Source organism: Sturnus vulgaris, chromosome 1, assembly GCF_052056855.1.
Source record: "Sturnus vulgaris isolate bStuVul1 chromosome 1, bStuVul1.hap1, whole genome shotgun sequence".
NCBI classification, from domain to species: domain Eukaryota; kingdom Metazoa; phylum Chordata; class Aves; order Passeriformes; family Sturnidae; genus Sturnus; species Sturnus vulgaris.
In genome coordinates, this window is record NC_142243.1 from 120,553,924 (window position 1) to 120,574,803 (window position 20,880).

At 34.7% G+C, this 20,880-nt stretch overlaps 1 protein-coding gene across 7 annotated transcripts in view; it reads right to left on the reverse strand.

Annotated features, from left to right (window-relative positions):
• ASPH (aspartate beta-hydroxylase) overlaps positions 1–20,880 on the reverse strand; it is a 109,171-nt gene that overhangs the window by 86,175 nt on the left and 2,116 nt on the right. For 4 of the 7 annotated variants that reach the window (XM_088175463.1, XM_088175445.1, XM_088175450.1 and 1 more), the window contains exons 2-4: positions 6,370–6,519; positions 5,595–5,639; positions 4,269–4,337 (exon numbers count right to left, since the gene is read on the reverse strand). In XM_088175463.1, coding sequence (XP_088031589.1) covers positions 4,269–4,337; positions 5,595–5,639; positions 6,370–6,519 — 264 coding nt within the window. Of the gene's footprint in view, positions 1–4,268; positions 4,338–5,594; positions 5,640–6,369; positions 6,520–9,503; positions 9,790–20,880 lie in introns of those variants that run through there. The other 3 variants (XM_088175436.1, XM_088175472.1, XM_014873061.2) reach the window with 2 other exon arrangements.

The following is a 20,880-nucleotide window of genomic DNA, read 5'->3' on the forward strand; positions in this document are numbered from 1 at the left end:
ATTGAGGAACAAAATCTCAATATAAGAATGGAAACTTGAATCTAAAAGTCCTAAAAGTACAATCCAAGTTATAAAGACAGAATTAATACTTGTGTCATTCTAGTCTGTCTGAATCTCATAAAAACAAAATGGGAAACGCCCCTGCCAAAAGAAACCCAAAATAACAAAAGAATAAAAACAACACACTACTCCCAAAAGACCTCAGGCTTTAGAAGTCATTTTTGTACACACGTACAGAGTCATATAGATGCACCTATTCTTGCACTAAGTAAAGAATAAGATTTTTGGGCAATTACGTTTATAAAACGGAGTACAGCGGCGTATATTCTTTGAAAATACTAGGACTCCAAAGGGAACCACAGAAATTGGAACAATGTGTCTTACAGTCTTTGTCAAAAAAAAACACCAAACAAAAAAAATTAAACCCTTTCCTTACAATTCTTTGAAATATTATCCAAGATGAAGATAATGACCTTTGAATTTCACAAAATAAACCCAAGAACAAAACAAAAAACCCCTCAGACAACACTTCAGCCTGAATTAAAGAAAAAAACATAGGATTTTTCTCATACCTACAGATAAACCCACCAACTGATTTATAGTCTATTTTTCGTCTTCATTCACCCCCATAATCAAGAAGAACTGCTTTTCCAAGTAAAAACTGATGAGCTCACAAAAGCATCATAACAAGCACCTGAAAATGGTGACAAAAGCAGAGACTCACAAGATATAGCTACTTTATTTCAAGAGAAGTCTTAACATGACAATTTAAATCAAGTGAATGAAAGAATCAAAATATTTGTCTGTTCAATAGTTACCACAGCAGTAGGGCACAGGACCTCCCTAAATGCATTTAACAAGACAAAGTCTTTCTTCCCCTGTAAACACCTCTTCTTATGAAACTGAGAACAATGAGCCTACCTTTAATATTTGAAAGTACTACAGTAGAATACAAGAAAAATAGGGAAGAGTATGAAACTTATCCTAAACAGCTAAACCGTGCAAAAGCATTCTTTTAACACCTCTTATCTGACTACAGATTTTTTGAACGTGCAATCTCAGCGCGACTGCCTGCAATTATATTTTTCTACTGTAGGTGAACCACAGGAAAAGAAGATTTTTTTACTTGGATTCTACTGCTTATTACCATTTGACTGCTGATACATGAGGATGGGGTTTTGCCATTTTCTGCATAGCTGGACCACTCTGAACTAAATGCACAAGAACAATTAAGGGATTGTTTTCTGTAGCTGCAGTTCCAAAACTGTACTAACTGCTGCAAGTGTTTAAGGAGGATTTCTCAGGATATTGTTGCTTGTTAAAAGGGACAGAAGTACAAAAGAAACAGCCTGGCTCCAAAGTCACTATTACAGACATTGGTACCCCTACACATGCCAGCTTTTGGTAAGACCACTAAAGCCACTGCTTTGCTGTACTGATTTAAAGCAAGGTCAGACATGTAGCACTCCTCCTAAGAGTAACACCCTTCTGAAGACAATCAGAGTGAAGTGGACAAAAACTTGGAAGCAAAGTACTGCAAACAGCAGAACCCAAAGGACCAGAGTACAAAACCTCTCTTCCCATTACCAGAAGGAATTCTGTAAACAGAACCTCAGAAATATCTATGAAAAAGAGAAATCTGCAAGATAATGTCAGATTAGTTTCAACAAGTTCACATTTCCACCACAGATAATTTTTTAATAAATGCTACAATACTCCATAATTACTTGGGGTTGGTTGACTGGAGGGGGTGTAGTTGGATTGGTTTTTTGTGTTTTTACTTCTCTTACATGGGGAGTGGGGGAAGAGGGCATAACAAACTTCTCGCCAAACCCTTTTGAAAATTACACAAATTACCCTCAAAAGAACTTAATCATAAAACCCACTCTGATTCCAACAAATAAAAAAAGAACAGATCCTATCATAGCTTATACAAACAAGAAATAAAATAATAAATTTTAATTCTTCTATTTAGGTATGGCCAAGTAGTACAGAAAATTACTAAATTATCAGCTACTAAACCATTGTTTGAAATATAAAATAAACTCATGCTGGTAGAAGCATTTCTCAAAATGTTAATAAATTAATTTAAACTTTAAAAATATTGACCATTAATAGGAAATTCAATCTTGAAATTTGTAGTGAAAACTACAGCTTATGGAAGTGGACAACATTAAACCACTGTACATATGACAATTTCAATATGCAATACGAGTGCTGAAATAGCTAAAGAACAGAAGAGAAAAAAGCATATGAATTCCTATTATTAAAGACCAAACTGCAGTAACTCCTTTGATACAGGAGAAACCACTTGCTGTTATGGCAGTCTGACCCAGAAAAAAAAAACCCAGAAAGTAATAAGCCTTCAAATACAGCATATGTACTAACAAAATCCTCTGCACTATTATTTGTACTAACAAATAAAAGCAGCTTTGCACTCAATATTCAGAAAATAAGCTTATTATTCATTTTCCTTTACTATAATGACTTAATTCTAGAAGACTAATTCCTCAAGAGGGAATCCAGTCTTCTAGTTTCTGCATCAATGAAATAATTTCAGCCTGCATTGTGGTGCTCATTTTTTATTTTTTATTAAATTTTAAATGCAAACAAACACAGTAACTTCCAGAGAAGTTCAGTTAATAATACAACATGCTACTTATTAGATAAAATAAATTTTTATATTCATAATTTTCTCAGTTAAAACTTAAAAATGTATCATTTCTTTGAAACTGCAAAAACTATTCTCAAATTTAAATGAGATTAAATCCTATTTCTAAGAAACTTTTCAAAAATGATAAAAATAAATTTTGATCTGTGACCTTTTAAGGTCACATTTGAAATACAAGGTTTAAATGCATGATAAGATGAGCTTATAATAGAAACTCTTTCATGTACTGGCAGAACTCCCAGCTATATCAGGCTGCATAAAACAGAGATGGAACAAAGCAGCAGAATGTTTCTGCCTTTATATGACGGTCAAGAAAAGGATATCCAGTTTCTATACACTACATAATAGACAGAGAAAGATTAGGATTATAACTATCCCAAGTATTATCTTAGTCACCCTTTATAGTTAAGGCCCAATCTGTAGCTCTGTAGCCATTCAGAGTGCTGGAGATTCTTTGGAGTGACTCCCACATTCATATCACTGCAAACTGATTCAGTTGATTACTCAGGTTTTCTATAAACCATGAAGGGATTAAACAAATGAACACACATCCTCCCAAAGACATGCTTATTTCTCCAGATAAAAGTAGGAAAAATAAAATTATGGTAAGTTGATTTTTATGGAGTATGAACTTGAAATAGCAAACCATAACACATAATGTACTACTGATAACTGACTAGTTTGATACATTCCATTTTGTCCTCTGCTCAAGCTGTTAGTTACTATGCTGGGGAGTTTGTTGCTTTGTTCATTTGTTTAATTTTACAAGTTTGAGTGTTGAGCAGAGTTTTAAATTTGAACAAAAAACTAAAGAGAATCTAAAGAAAAGTAAACTTAAGTAAAATTTCTATCATCAGGTGTGCAAGAAATATCTATCCAATGCTTGACTGTAGCTGAAGAAGGCAGTGCTTTAAAAGATGTAGGTAAACAACAATATTGTAAAGCATGTCTAGAGATTGAAATTTCCTTTGAAGATACAGAGTGAGCAGAAAGACATTCTCACAAATTAGAATTAAAGGAACAGAAGCCTAAACCCAGTGTTTCAAAGCCAGAGAAGAAAAATTGATGTCATGTACTGCTTCTGAAGAGCAAAGAAGATGAACAGACTTGAAAAGAATTGAGAATAAAGACAATACAAAAATGCACTACACAAATAGTCATCTAAGAAGTACAAAGACATATTAAAAGTCTTTAAAATGGACCTGTCTTAATATGTTAACATAAACAATGTTTTCACTCTTGAAGCATCTTAGGTCCTGCATCTGATAAATTTATTGATAATCACAACTATCTTTCAACATTCAATACAGTAGCATCAACCACCTAATTTCAAAATCATTCCGTAAGCAATTAAATGCTTCCCACTAACATTGCTATATGGGAAGAAAAAGAACAAAAATTGTTGTGAGGTACACACCCAATCCTACAACCTGCATTAAGGGAGAAACCCATCACAATTAAATCAATTTAATTGATCAAACTAGGAAAAAAATAAAGAAACCAGAAATATTGTTTTGACTTAAAAAAAAAAAAAAAAGGCCAAACATGAACATGCCAACTAAATTATATAGATTGTTCCACCTGTATTTGTACTTGCCTAGCAATACTTTAGCATCTTCCACATCAAAATCTCCATCTCCATCAGCATCATATATCCCAAGTTTTCCTAGAAGTGCAAAGAGAGGAAGAAAAGACAATTAGGGATTTGCCCATTTGTGTCCAGCACAGTTTTCAATGTGCAATGCTTGATTGTCAATGCTAGGTTGTCACCATGTTTTTTAACAATTCAGCTGTAATATCCTTAACCACATTTTAAATTTCCTGGGAAATACTACAAATATTTCAAGTTTCTTTCTGTATTTCCTGCACTTGAGACCAAACACAAGTTAATCTTTTTCCTGAGTATTGATTTTGCAGCCTGTAGATTTAAAGCAAGTCTGTAATTATGTACTTGACATGGACATGCTTTGCTCAGAATAAATTGTAAGCTCACGAGAAACATACAACATGTCTGAGGGAAAATAATAAAACAAAAATTCGTAAAATAATCACCATTTGTTTTCTGATTACATGCCTCCTGCAATTCTAAATTCTCAGAAAATAGATAGGTATATAGGTATGTAGTTTTTAGTGCCAAGTTAATAGAAAGTAAGCAGTCTACTTCCCAAACAAAGGAAAACCATTCACAAATTTTACCAACAATTGTGTAACCTATCATGCAGCCAAAAAAAATAACACATCTTTTCATATATGACTAACAGATCAGTTTTCTCACTTTTTGTTTTTGAAACTGCAGCTCTATCAGCCCTAAATATATGCAAAAGGAGAACTCAGTTTCTACTAAAAGAGAATTTTCAGCATAGAGAAGCATGGTATCCAGGATTTGAAGTGTCCTGGGACCACCAAACAAGTAGAGTTATCTAATTATAGGCTTGCTAAAGTTCAGACACAATGTTCAACAGGCTCAAGCTCTGTAGAGCTTGCAGAACTTTGATAGTCTGACAGTTTACTACACTTGTCATTCTGTAAATGGAGGTAGAACTTTCTTGATATCAAAATAAATAAAATACAGTTCTTAATGTGGTACTTAGAAAATTAGGAAACAGTTTTGTGGAAGAAAAACTTCAAACTTGGGTCTAGAATAGAAAAATGTGTTCATCACCATTGTATGGAAGCAACCCATTAGAAAGGAGCCATATCTGTTTATGGATAAACACAGCAGACTGGTGCAAAAATATAACTCTCTAGAAATAAGAATTATATCATCTTCAAAACCATGAAGAATGAGATAGATGAGAAATGGCTGAGATTCATGTCACTGCAGAAGAAGAGTAATTCTTAAAAAAAATTAAAACCACGATAAAGTAAACCAAAACTTTCAGCCAAGGGACTGTAAAACAAGCTTATTCCTCTAATATCCTACCTTGTAGGACCTCTGACAAGTTATAACGGAAATCCTTTGCCTTGGCTGCATGCATGGTAAAAATACAAAAACATTATTTGCATCACTAGACCCAGTTAAGTTTCAAACCAGATTTTTTCTGAAAAAAAAATCAGTCCAGGTCAAAAAAAAGAAAAGCATGTACCAATAGATTTTTAAATCTTGTAAAGCCACCAAGTGCAAAAGTGCATGTTGAATCCTACAACATCAGGGAAAACAGCTGTACCTATGGGCATATATATTGAAATTTGACATCTTAATTTGTAACCTTAAATATTATATTGACAGTTCTGTATTAAAATTGTCATACTGAGATAGAGTTATCACTGCTACAAGCTTAAAACTGAGGTCATTCAACATCTCACTCGTGAGAGGATGACTGATCAGTTGTCCTGACCCTACAGGCATCACAGTCCATCAGAGCAGAGCTAACACTGGCTGCCCACTTTCAACCACTGCTGCGAGTTTCTGAGAGCTTAAATTCAAACTGCATATTTAGCTGACCTCTCAAACGAACTACAGTATACATGTTACAAAGGTGTCCCACAGGATGTTAATATCCTTTTATGAGAACCCCGTTTTAACATCCTAATAGTGTTCAGCATTAAAGCATACATTTCCAACTACACTGCTATTCTTATCATGTAGATAATTTGCAAACACTACAGTAGACAAATCATTTATCTAAAAACACAAAATGGCATTCATTTAATACATATCACATTATTAGAAAAATCTTAAGATTTAGAATTCTTACCTAGAACTTCTTCATAATCTACAAGTTCAAACCAGACAACTGCTACTGATGTCCAAACTCCCAGCAAAGCAATTACCATAAACCAAGTGAAAAACGAGCTTCCAGAGAGGCCTTCTTTCTTTCCATTCTTGCTTCCCCCATGCTTAGTCTCTGTTAAAATAAAACAAGAAGAAAAAATGGATGTAAGAGTTAGAAAATTCTTACTGAGGATACAATTACAAAACTTGGTACTTTTGAACACATAGAATACAAGACATTTGAGCAACAATTTTTTGGTGGCTTTTGTTGTAGTTGTGGAGTTTTTCGGTTGGTTGGGTTTTTTTAAACTTTACCACCTTTACTTGCTTTCCATTTCATTGTGAATTACTGTGAGAAGCTTGATGATTATCTAAGCAAAAGCCTCATAACCAACCAAATACCAAAAGCCCCCATCTAATTTGTCTTACAAATTAGCTGAAAATTCTGCCTTGCTCCCCTTTGATGTGTATTTACACAGAGCTTCACATTTTTGAGATGCTTTGCATTTGTTCTCCGAAGTTCCCAGTCTGCCACCAGAGGCCAGTATGGTCAGCAGAAAAGCTTTGCAAGGGAAGCACTTCTCCTAAATCGAGTTTCAGAACTAGTTGAAATAGCTCACAGAACCAAAGTTGCAATTTAAATAGCCTAAGAAAACGCTAAGAGTTTTAAGAGTAAGACTTCAAATTCAGAACACTTTACCAACTAAAACCATCCTCCCTGATGCTTAGAATTAAGCAGAGATCCACTCCATGCTAAACAACTCCAGAATTTCAGTCCTATGGAACATACAAGTAAAAGGATGGCACAGAGACACGATACAAATCATGGTTTCATTAGTAACTGCACATAAGGAAATTAAATATATATTAAAAAAATCACATGCAGTTGTAAACAAATTATTGCAAAAGACCCTGCATATGTTTAACAAGTTTCAAATGGGCATAATCACTAGAGAAGACATACACTGCTTGGTCTGTTTTTTTAGGATTGTTTTAGTGAAAGAGGGATATCTGTATATAAGTAAATAAATATGTACCCAAAAAGATGCCTGCCTGTGGCCTTCATCCAAAGCTTAAGGTCTGCTCTTCTGCCCTCTGACATTACTGCTGCAAGGGTGGTACTTGGCTGCAGTTTCAAGTCCATTAATCTATTCCACTTCATTCCATTCTAAAAACCAACTTCTGCCTGCTCAGCCACATGCAGGCTCAGTTATTCAAGCAAAACTATTTCTTACATGATTTAAATACTGTTGCAAGAAACTTTGTCATGAATATTGTGATAATATAAGGTGAGATCTTTATACTAACTGAAAGTAATGTCTGATGTATTTATCAACACTAGAATCATAGAAGAAGATAAAAAATACTCTCAGGAGCTAAATATCAATTTACAATAAAACGGTGTATCTGAAAGATAAGTAATGAGAAATGGGCAACTGACTTATTTTTGTAACAGGAACTATAAATAATTTCTCTCTGACCCTGCTTGCCAGCAGGTTTACAGCTGCAATAAAATACTCTTTTATTACATTTATTGTGTTTTATACCAAGTTCAGACCAATATAAAAACTACTGATCCACGTCAACTCTTACTCAGCTCAGCATTCTACTGAAAATAAAAATTTTTATTAACACTACTCCAAAGGTCAAACAGCAACTATTTAGTTTCTTTTCTACATTAAACACAAAAGCTCAATAATATTCAGAGAGAAACTGAGGCAACTTAGCCTCACATCAAGTATGTATCATTTGGTACTGCACAGTCCTCTAATTACATATGTGCAGGGTCCATATACACAACTCATTGTAACATCCTTTTTGTGGGAAATGTATGGGTAGCCTGAAAATTGACGGACAGACAAGCAGTGTCTGCATTCAGAAATATGATCAACTGTACAAAAATTACTCACAGTACTCTTGAACTGGTAATGTTAATACTGAGAAACAATTACAGTATGTAACAGCAAGGCTTCGCTACTCCTGTGTAGCAAGGCAGTCAATGAAAGTTTTGTATGCACTTCAAATTAAATCCTTAGGTTAAAAACAGTTTAAATCATTCCAGACTGCAACTCGGTTCTAGAGCAAACAGGAAAGAGGATCTTACTGCATTTCACACTCATTTGCTTTACTGTTTTCCACCATTTACTGCTGTTTGCCTCTGAAGAAAGAAGTCTTACTTATCAGAAGAACAGGAGAATGAAATAAAATACAACTTATTTAAGTAATCAAGCAGAACTATTCATATTTTTTCCAGTATAAAAGACTTTTTCATGCAAATTCCTCAAAAATAGATTCTGTTGTAAGAATGTAGTTCAAAATAGTCACAAAGACATTTTTATGCTGTTTTTCTACCTTATAGCAAAATTATTTTCAAAACTCTTGAATAACAACTCAACCATGGCAGCTTGATCATGCAACACTTATATAAATGGAGGTTATGTAACAAAAAATTTACCTATGATCTGCACAAATAATGCTGCATGCAGGGTCAGAACAAAACACTGCAAGGGCTGAAGCTGGCTCAGAGCTCATTCCAAACAGTTAATTCTCGACTCAAGCCCTTGCCCTGCACATGCTGCCAGCCATGCCAGAAGTAGGTCACTTGCCATATCTGGTAAGCCTGTGCTTACACCACCAGATGTCTTTATGCAGACATCAGAAAGTCTTAAAGCACCGTCTACAGCTCAACAGCAAATCTATAAAATCCTATACCTCACCCACCCCCCACTAAGTCACAGCTAGCTAAAAATGTAAGAAAACCTTTTTACTTTAGCTTACCTTCAAGACACTTAGCAATTTTACATGCTCTAAAAATAGCTTTGAAGTCAGGTATTTGAAGACCAAACAATATCACTAATGTTAATGTACGCTCTATTAGGCAAAATTAACAATTTAATTTACAATTAACCATCAGCCATAAACTCACAGAATACCTCTAGTCCAGAGAACACATAACCAAAGAGAACAGAAGCAGCCTGTAACACAGACTAGACAGCAAACTGGCAAGAAAACATACAACACTAAGCCAGTTACTTTGCTGATTATAAAATCAGACATAACTGGTATTTGCAAGTACACATTTCCCATTTGCTCACAAAAAGAAGGTTAGGATTATACCTGTGTCGTCAGCCATAACATTAGTGCTCGATTTCCACCAACAGAGCGAGTGTGTCAGTATTTCCCAAAGTTAATGCTGGAGGCAGAATAAGAAATATCCTCACTGTTAACCTCCTGTTTGCAATAGGAGCAAACAGGTTTCCTAAAGCCAGCTCAGCTGGAACCTGAAACTGGACCCAAGAGAAACCTCTCCTCCAAATCTATTTTTAGAGCAGTTATCCTCAGGAGCCAAACGCTTTTCAGAACTCATATGGCAATCTAGCTCTGACGACAATGAAATTCACTTACTCCTCCAAACAGAGCATCCTGGGTAGTTGATCCTTTCCCCTCCCCTTAATCCTCCAACATCAAAAACAACAGCGAATGAAACCAAGCACATTGTACTGTAGTACTTCTGCTGCAATTTATGCCACAGTGCCTGATCTCTAAGGACATTAAATCCATTCACATAAGCTGGAACACAAGTCTGGACACAAAGCTTGCCTGCTTGCATTTGTTACGTTGGCCCTCATCCAAGAAACTTTCTCCATGTTGGCACTCCCCTACCAGGCTCTGAGTATCCTGCAGAGACTGCTCACTTGAAACTTGCTAACTACTTTAAGAAAAAAGAGACAACTACTTTCTGTAATGTAGTTTTGAGTCTTTTAAAAGAATTACTTGAAACCAACCTCATGCATTCTTGCCAAAGAATTTTCATATCAGAACTGTACACATTGTATTTACTTCTGGCAGACCCCTTACAGAAAGAGTTAAAACTGATTTATCTCACTCACCCCTCCCTTAAATTCTGACAAAATGCACACTGCCTGTACAATTTAAAGCTAATATAAATTAAATCACCAATAAACCCTCTTCTTAAGGACCAGAAAAAGGGCAAAAACCCACTAATATAGTTTTCAACTTTTTTTACATCTTCAATTTTAGCAAACTATTCTTTTCCATTGCTTATCAAACAAAAGCCAGCTCCTTTTAGGTGGAAATCAGAAACAAACTAATTTCTCATTCACTAAAACCGTAAAAAAAGCTCTATGATCTACTACTCTGCCCTACTATCCCCATGCTTATTTAAATAACACAGCTACCAGGTAGATGGAGTGAACAGAGAATGTTACAGCTACTTTGAAAAACAACACGTATCTCCTGTGATTTTAACATCCAGCAACTAATTACCAAATGCAATTCTCAAGAGTTTATGGGAGAAAAATTGAGAAATAGCACTAGAGCTTAAGACTTTTCAAATGGATGAAAAGGAGCTACAGGCAGTTGATTCTGTAACTAGTGTTACTAACTAGTTAGTTCTGTAACTAACTTTTAACTATCTTTAAAGCCACTTGAATACATTAAACGGATCAGATGCTTTAAGAAAGACCTCCTGACTAGTATATTTCAGTAATGTAACTGAGGCACAAGCAACTGAGAGCAAAACTGGGAGGGGTGAATTTACACAGTGAAAGTAAGGAGAAATCAAAATAATATTCAAAATAATTTTACATCCAATGATATGTATTCTATAGAATATAGTGCTTTGACAGGCATCAGATTAGGCAATTTATAGCAAATTCACTTCAGCTGCACCTGCATTTGCAGACACCAGATCCTACCACAAGTGCATTCATAAAGCATTTAACTCATGCTGAGAACCTCCTCGTTCATTAATATATATTTTGGGGGGATTGTTCTGAATTAGACCTTACCTGGCTGAACGCCCATAATGATTTCAGGATATTTTTTTGCACCTTTCACTCAGACCTAAATAAGCATATTCCATTCAGGGATGACAAGCACAAGGCTTATAAGGAAAGTGAGTTGAGAGAATCAAGAAATTAATTTCAAATGTACACTCCAAATCTGAACTAACACATATATATCAACCTCTAGCCAAGTACCCAGAGCTTTAAGCTTGTGCCCTTTAAAAATTAATTGATTCCAAGAATGACAAACATCTGCCTTCCTGAAAGGGGAGGTTACAGCTAAAATGGGGAAACTCTTCAAATTCATCAAAAAGAAAAAGGACCAAGAGAAAGATGGATCAGGGTTAGCTAAAAATACCATGTGGTAAGATTTTGGTTAGTTTGATGAAAGACAAGTTGAATACATATCTACTTATAATGCAATTTGACATTGGGATAGCAAAGTCAACAGTGTAGATTTCTTACAATGTCTCATCTCCACTGTGTTCAAAGGCTCCTTCTTTTTCAAGTAATTCAAATTGCTGCACTAACACTCAAAGTTATTATTCTCCACCTGATTTATATAACTATTCAAAAATTTAAAAACTATTTTCAAGTTAGTTGTGCTACAACTATGCAGCCAAGGTATTTTAATTAATTTTACAGAAGCATAATTGACAATTAAGACTAGCAGCATTAGTTACACCTCTACATCACTACCAAAGTGCAAGCAAAGAAATTTAGAGGGGAAAAACAGCCAATTACGACCACCAAATATTGTGCTTCAAATCATCAAGCTAAGCTTTTGTAATGTGTATAATTATTTCCCACAAAGGAGATTAGGAAGTTATATGGAAGAAATTATGATTTATTACTTGAAGATAAGGGTGCACAAAAGCAAGCAGTTACTAGAAATTGGAAATACATACTAAAAGAAAAAACAATAAAACATTAACTTCAAAGAAACAAGTAAAAATCACGTTTCAGAAGTAAAAACTATCAATCAGCTAGATTAAAGAGAGACTTTAAAACAAGTTATCCTAAGAACAAAATGCGCTGTGATAAAAAGCAAGATATGGGAGAGAATTAAAAAGTTAAAATAAGGTACAAAGGAACCATCTTACCACCAATAGCAGTGCAAAGACAAAAAGCAGCCTCTATTTTATAAGCATAGCCTACTATTGCTTGAAATTTTGGCCAAATTATCTTGTCCAATATGATTAATAACAAAGCAACTGTTGCAAGCCCCTTCCAGTAACAGATCTGCAGGTAATTATTTTAAACTGATTTTACACAGAGTACTTTTTTGGTTTGGGTCAGTAACAAGTATTTTGACTGAAGTGTCTCAGGAAATTCAGTGCCTTTTCTGTTTTTTTTCCCCTATTTATTTTCCCCTTTCTATTAAAACACAAGCTTTTTTCCATTCTCTCACTACTGAGAGACAGGTCATGTAAGTGTATACACACACACACACACACTTTATATAATACGTATTTTATAATTGACTCAATAAGCACATACTGAACTGATGAATTCTAAGAAGTCCCTACACCATAATGATTCCAAGTGCTATCCTGAAATTAAAATTATTTTCATCTTCTATTTTTACTCAGAGTTATTCTACATCAAGGGTAGAATACACTTTCAATGAACAAATCTGTGCTTTTACAAACTCTATTTTATTTTTAAAGGGAGACAGGGTTACTATTTTCTCTGTATTTACTTTACAGATGGTAGAGAGATTTTTACTAAAATACTTATTTATGAAATATTCCAACCTTAAATTTTCACTAACATCCATATTCAGAAATTTTTGTTTGTTTTACAATCATGGCAGCAGGGTCTTTAGAGGTAAAATTTAAAGCTTAAGGAAAAATGTTTACTTTCAATAAATTCAATTAAAAAATCTTTGCAATACAAAATTGATTCTTCCTTTTAGTTTCTAAGAAATTTTCTTCAGCACTACAACCTTAAGAGAAAAATTAGGGGCAGGGGGCAAATAGCTTTTTTTGATTATTTTTTCATCAAAACCTATATCCCTGATCTGAACTTTGTATAACCTAGGTTATACGGCTATAAAGATACCGCTGCATGCTGTCAAAAGACTTTAATAATCTATATCAGAAATGTGCTGATTAGGAATGTGGAAACTGATGGAACAAAGAAAGCACTAAGTTCAAAGGAAATACAAAGACCAGAACATAAATTTGAAAAACAATTAACTAACTGAAATACAATTTTGTCTCTCCTGCTGACATTTAACAGATTTTTACCTTAGTACTTGAGGAACTTTTCCTTATTTCACATATAATCAATCCAAACATAAACCTTTATACCCTTAATTTTCAATCCCTACAAGATTTCTCACAGTAAGATATCCCACTATATAAAAAAAACCGAAAAATGTAAATACTGAAAGCAGGAGAAAAGTCATAAATTCAGGATTGGACAGCAAAGAGGCTGACTGTAGGGACACTGAAATGGCCAACTGGAGGGGGAAAAAATGGCAAAAAAAAAAGGAATGCACCACAAAATATGTAAAAAACCTCTGGGATCATAAGCATCCTGCTGAACTTCCCCTAGAAATGAAGCTCCTGCCTTCAAGCGATTAAATGATTCCATTGAAACATCTCCTCGAATTCCTCACTTAGTCAGGATGTGAAAGATCAAACTCAGTTCTCTCCTCTAGGGAACACTGTTTGAACTTCTTTGTAGGTCTAAAAGACATTTTTAAGTACACTCAAAGGTATAAGAACAAAGTCATTTTAGTCCCTCAAGAATCAGATCTGAGATCCCATTATCTGAAATTTGTTTCAAGTACACACAACATACACAGGTTTTTAGCTGTTTTATATTCAGCTTATAAAGAGATGGTCAATAACTCCATTTCTGAATATAAACTGCTATATTTCAAAGCACTTTTAAGCCTAGAGATAGCCTTCTGACTCACAGGGAGCATCATGATATTTAGAAGAGTTTTTTAGATGCAAGCTAAGGTAATGTGTTACTAAATCAGAATTATTTATTCTTCAGGAAAAAAAATCCAAAACAAGAATAAGATTATCATCTGGCTAATTGAAGTTAAGCACCATCCTCAGGGCATGGGCTTTTTTACATTCATTTATTATTCTTCAGTAGCTACATTTTTTCTGACTATAAACAAATCCTATTGCTTTCCATTTACACGATTCTTCTAAGACATACACAACAAAAATAATATTTATTCCCAAGAAATCTACCCAGAAAACCCACACAATGACTAGCTTCAGGGTTGTTCGTCGTTTGGGTGTTTTTTAAAACCCTAAGGATTTATCTCTATGAGAAAAACAGTGGACTCTACTTGCAATGCTGGTTCCACATTTCTCAGTGAGGTTTGGAGAGACCAGCTGTTTGCCCCATAAGAGCTGCTGCTTTTAACAACTTTCTTCTCAAGTCTTGTTTATCTAAGTATAACTACTCAAGTCAGAGAAGAAGAACACAGAGATGCATATATATTAAAGAAAATCCTGAATCTGCAATTGCATCTTTTCTAAATGTGATAGAAAGAAGATCACTTCCAAAACCTAGTCAAATTTTGCCCAAGCTATGTTTTGGCTTTTTATTTTAGTTTTTGATTATTTGGATGACTATGTTTTGGGTAGTTCAAGTAGGGTTTATTAAAAGGAAGAAATAAATGTGCACACTGCTTAAATGACTAAAAACTGCATTGGTTACAACTTGAGTTTTATAATGAATGCTATCAACAGGAATATATTTAATTCATCTATCATTATCTGAATACTTTGGATTACTTTTTTTTTCTTAACCTTTTCTCCACAAACTTAAAGATAGTACAATAACTGGCTCAGACAATTAGCATTGGAGAAAAAAAACAAAACAGGAGTTCTGTAAAGACAGAATAAAAATATTTTGTTATACATTTACCTAACTTAAATAGATGTGTACAGAAAAGTACATCTTTTTTCCAAATACTTCTGTCAATTTTCTCTAGTTTTGTTTTTATGTGTATACAAGCACAAAATAGAATTAAACTCAAAAAAAGGTAGAACATTCCTCTTGTAAACTTACTTGACTCAAGTATCAAGCCAAAAGGTTCAAGGTTAAGGCCACACACTTAAAAACAAATTTTAGTTTGCCTCCTGCTGTAGGAACAATATCTCTGCAACACCAATGAGTAGTCAAAATGCTGATTTTAACTGTACAAATTAAAGTTTTTTATAAGCTGCTATTTTGATTAACCAACTCTCCCACAGAACATTTGGAAATAAGATCTAAAATTATACAATCTACCTACCTTGCATTTGAATGATTTAATGTAGCCAACAGCCCTACATAATTAGTAGGTTAATTAAATAGTTGGCTGTATTTAGGACAGAGCAGAGTTCAGGGAAGGTAAATGTGGAGAGGAAATACAAGAAATACTTGGGCCCAGAACATGCAAATTTTTCTGGTGGTGACCTTTAAAAAAGATTCTATTACATAAGGCTGAAAATCCTCATCTCCGTACATAACATGCTGGCATTAATTTAAGGGTATTTTTTCCTTGTTCCACTTTCCTATCCTGTAATGTGGGCCACATCAATTTGTTTTAGCAACAAGTCCTAATTAAGCCACAAAATAAAGAAAACAGACTATGTTGGTTTAGTTCTTTAAATTTTTCTCATGCTTTGAAGGAGTTCAAATAGAAAAACTCCAGTTGCCATGCAAAAACGTACAGCTCTGCTTTTCACAGGTTTCTGCTCATGGAAAGAAAGAATATTTTAAAATGCTTAAAATGCCAAGAACTTATCAGAGTTTCAAGTCCAATACTAAGCCAATTTAATTAGGTGTTTATCCATGGAGGCGCTATGCACCTGCAACTCTTCTGGAGCACAAAAGAGGTTTTAGGTGTCTCATACATTACTAAAATATGTTTTTAGGAGATCTCAGTTGCAGAGTAATTGCTGTTTACAAAAACTTCTGGTTTCAAAAGATATATCTCTGTCTTCTAATCACTATGTATCCTCTAGCTACTATAGAAAGAAATAGGACTACAGTTACAAACTGCTACATGAACATTCTTTGAGAACTTTTAAATTTAAAACTATCAGCATGAGGAATGAGAAAGTGAGATATGTTGCATTAGTAATTAACTGTCAATTAAAAAACAGAACCTCAGGAAAAGGAATTGCAAAACCAAAAAACCACTACTGAATAGTTACAACTCCCCCTAGCTATTAGATGTTTTGTAAAGAAAGTCTTCAAACAAACAACTTGGTAGCATTTGTTACATCAGGTAAAGTACATGCATAGTAAGAGTGCAACTCCATATGAAGAAAACCACAATTGGTTTAATCTTTGAAGTTCTAATGAAGTTGAACCACACATACTGCAGTATGTTCAAACTCAGTACATAGTTAGCTGCATACTTAATTTCCAACATGTTTCAAGACACATAATATTATGAGTTCCACTTCAAAGCATAGCTCAAAACTTTTCCATGCAAAGAGCTATCTTACAGATGCAGTTAGGAAAAAGATTACTGCAGCCATCACACAGATTACCAGATTGTGATCTTCATCAGGAAAGAACAGCTTGGGGCAAATCAGAACTTCATTGCTCAAGTTCTCTACAATGAAGAATTCAACATACGAATTAGCACAGGAATTCTTATTGTATGTTTCAAAGAAATTCCAGCTGAAAATGAACCCTTTCTTTTTATACCGGTCATTGGCCAAGGGGTTTTCAGTTTAAAGAGACAGCATTATTGAAATGTCACCTTTTTATGCACTCTGTAATTAGAAATAATCTTGACAAAAGGCCTTCTACTGCTAGTAAATGTTGTTATCTATACTGAAGGCCTTATATATCCACCTATTACATTAGCATAGCCAACCAAACCAGCCACCTTTCAGTGTTCACCATGGCCCCATGATTACATAAGCAAACATAAAACTCTGGACTTAACCTTACCCTCCCCTAAAATGCCCACCCACTCATTGTCATCTCTTCCCTCCTTCCCAAATGACCTTCTGTAGAGCCATGCATTGAGCCAGTCTAGACGGAGAAATAAAAAAAAATCCGTTTTCTGCTTATCAGTTCCCTGTGTGGTTCACCTCATGCCTGCACAGCTAATTCAGTACAGGGAAGGGGCATTAAAAGAGGAAGACTGCAGAGAAACCTCAAACTAGATTAAGCTGGCTGCAGACCTGTAGTTTAAACTGTTAAAAAAAATTACCTTCTTGATCCCCCAATATGATGTACATCCTTGATGTCTGAACACTGAGTAGCTATGAGCTCTGATGGGGAATCCTCACGTGCACTGTCAGAGCAATTGCCAAAATGTGATAAAACATATTCCAGCTTCCTGTCTCTCTGATACCAGAGATACTTTAGATTTTCCACCTAGCATTTTAAACAAACCCTATCCTCAAAAGGCTAATGAAAAGGTTATTATTTAAAGACTTAATATAATGCTCAAAAACTATATTGAAGCAAACATCCTTGCAGATGTGAAGTCCAACCTTCCTCCATATCTGAAGCACTGTGAATATTTTAGCCCACAATGACTTCCTGCATACAGGTAAGATCCATTAGGAAACACAGAGCAGGCCCAAGATTTCAGCCCACACTGGATCAAAAGGGGGACTGAGAACTTTGATGTCTTCATCAGGTGCCAGCATCTCTGGAAATTTGGAGAGGATTCTTCCAGTCCTCTTCAGGGGAGGAATTCTGAATCCTTCAGAATTCTTCAGGAGAAAAGAACCGAGAGGAATGCATCAGGCTCTTGGTGTTTATATCCATCCTGCTCCACGTAAGTATCAGTCTTAAAACGCAAAATAATACATCCTTGAGAAAAAGCAATCAGCATTTTGGCAATCAGCTACTGCACCTGTCAACAGTTAATGGTGCAGAGAAAATTTCATTGAGATAAACCTTAAGGGTAGTCTTTCTAGACCTCACTTTAGAGTTAGACAAATGAATCAAGAGTCTATTGAGGATTCACTATTTCAATGCAAATCTGCTCAAGTAAGCTGAGAAATACCTGTGTTAACCATTTTAAGATTGTTTTTTATATATTTTTCATTGAATCAGATATAAGAAAACTGATTTGCTTGTAGAGTTACTGCCTTCGGGACATTTAAAAAAAAAACAAAAGGAAAAAAAAGAAAAAAGAGAAGAAAGGAAGAGAATCAGCAAATGAAGTAATTTCACCAGTGGCACTGCTGCAATATACCATTATTAAATGGTATTAAATTACAAATTAAATTACAAATTACAAATGTTTGGACCATTACTGTCACTACAATTTTTAAATTTGGCAGATTGTTTGACAATATTTTAAAATGCCTTCCAGAAAGGCCACCCTCAATAAGATCCGAGGCAGAAAGACAAATTATAGAGCTGTCTACATTTCCATGGTTTTGCCATTTATATTAGCATCTGGCATTAATGGTAAAAATACAAGATCTTAAAATAGTTGCAGGCAACTAATCTAGGCAATAGGATAGACTTTCAAAAAAAATTACAGCAGAATTTCTTTAAAAGTATACAAAGTTTCCACCAGTGAGATACAAAGTATTTCTAATTTACCCACAATAGACCTATAGAAACTCTAACACAGTAATGACACTTCAGCTGTGTATTTCTGAAGACCAATTATGTTACAAGAAAACATTGAGTTTAAAAAGCCAAATCAAAGCACAGAGCAGCACGCTAACTGAATCATGAGAAATATTTCTGGTTCAGCAAACGCTTGGACTTTGGTCACTTTTGGTCAGCAGTTTGACAAGTCAAAACATTTGTTAAGGCCCATAGAGCATCCCAAATTTACATCTCACTTATGACCTCCAACATCTTAACACCCTTCTTCCTAAGGGTTTCAATTAACACGAAGAAGGAAATAATGCATAGATTGCAATACAAGAAATCAGATGACATATTACACAACTGTAAAGAGCATAAAAAAGCACACTGGACAGCAGCTGAGGTCAGAAGTTAGAGAGACCAAATTTTTACATATATAAAAGCATCATATTTAAACAGAATCCACGGTGTAAGAAAATTAGATACCATAGCACAGCTGGGCAGCTGAGAAACACCACAGAATGGATAGGCAATCCCACTCCAAGCACTGGAAGCACTGATGTGAAGTTCAGCATTCCCAACAAAAGAATTTCAGTAGTAAAACATGACCTGCTCAGTTGATGAATTTTCTCTGCTTTTTGGGTAAACTAGAAAGCTAATGGAGATCCTCACCCAGATAAAAGCACACCCTAAAGCAGTCTTTACAACAGAGATGAGATAAAAAGTGGAAATTCTTGTAAATTAACAGGCACAACTTCTTTCTAGAAGTGATACAGTGAACTAAAAAAGTTGTAATAACACAAAATTTTACCTGGGTATGTACATTGAGTCACCTTGAAGACATACCAAAAAAAGCCCCAAACAAATCTGAAGAAAGTTGAAACACCAATAATTAATCAAAGAATTACAGCAATGGGCACTAGACAGTCCAAAGGATGAGTGAAAGGAGTTAAAAACATGGCAGTACATTCACACAAGTAAGGAAACCACATGGTTAAAACAGCAAAACGATAAAACTACCATCTCCTGGGATCTTGCAGAGAAAAGTAGGGGATGTCAGAAGATTCTCAGTCATTATTGTGGAGATTAAAGAAAATTTACCAAAGAAATGTTAGAGTTCTTTGTCATCACAGAGACGGAAGGCAACACAGTCTCACAACTGAGACAGGAGTATGAGTTTTTTTATATGAAATACAGTTCTCTGTAGATACAGATAATGCCTTGTGTTAGAAATGTGTGGCTTCTATGGTGCCTAGCTTAATGGAGAACTCTCCCACTTAACATTAGAGATGCAAAAAAAACAATTATTGCACAACTTCAATAAATATTATGTTTAAGTAAGCCCTCACTTACTTTAAGCTACAATACACCCACACAGCAGCATAATGATAGTTGTCTTATGATCTGAACTTCTATAGGTAAGCATAGTTTACAAAGTAGTCCATATTTTTTCAGCCACCTGTATTTGAAAAGTTAGCTGAGCTGCTGATCCTCAGTCTTGCTGGAAGGCTTCTCCACAGGCACCTGCCAATGCCCAAGACATTTCCACATTTCACATGTCATGAAATTTGAGAGAGTTGATTCGTGACCAGTTGTTATACATTTGTTTCTGTAACAAAACTTTACATCATCTAATGATGCTTCAAGTGACAATGCAGCAAGCATCTATTACTTCATCTAGTCTTTAAAACTGATAGTCTTCCTTTTGAGGGGCCAAGTCTTTACAATGGATTCTGCAGGCTAGTAACAAGCAGCCAAACTTTCCAGTAAAGATAATAACAAACACATGTTTCCCTCCCTAAGTATCCCCAAACTGTCAAATTTTCCCTGGTTTACATTTCTGTACTCTAAAAAAATTCATTGGTACAGTCATACAATTCTGTAAATGTAACTTTCAAATAATAAGTAGCACTATAAAGGTAAAATAAAGATTTTTTTTAAAATTAGGACTGATTTGACAGCTTCTAGTATATGACTTCTGAAAGTAAAAGCTAGAGTTCTATTTCTAAAAGATTTTTAGTTCTGCTTCTGACAATACAGTGTATCTGAAAACACCTATATAAATTACAGTTAGAACTATTTTGGACTCAATCTATCTGTAGATTACTGCAAATGTTATCTAATAGAGAAACCTAAACGCA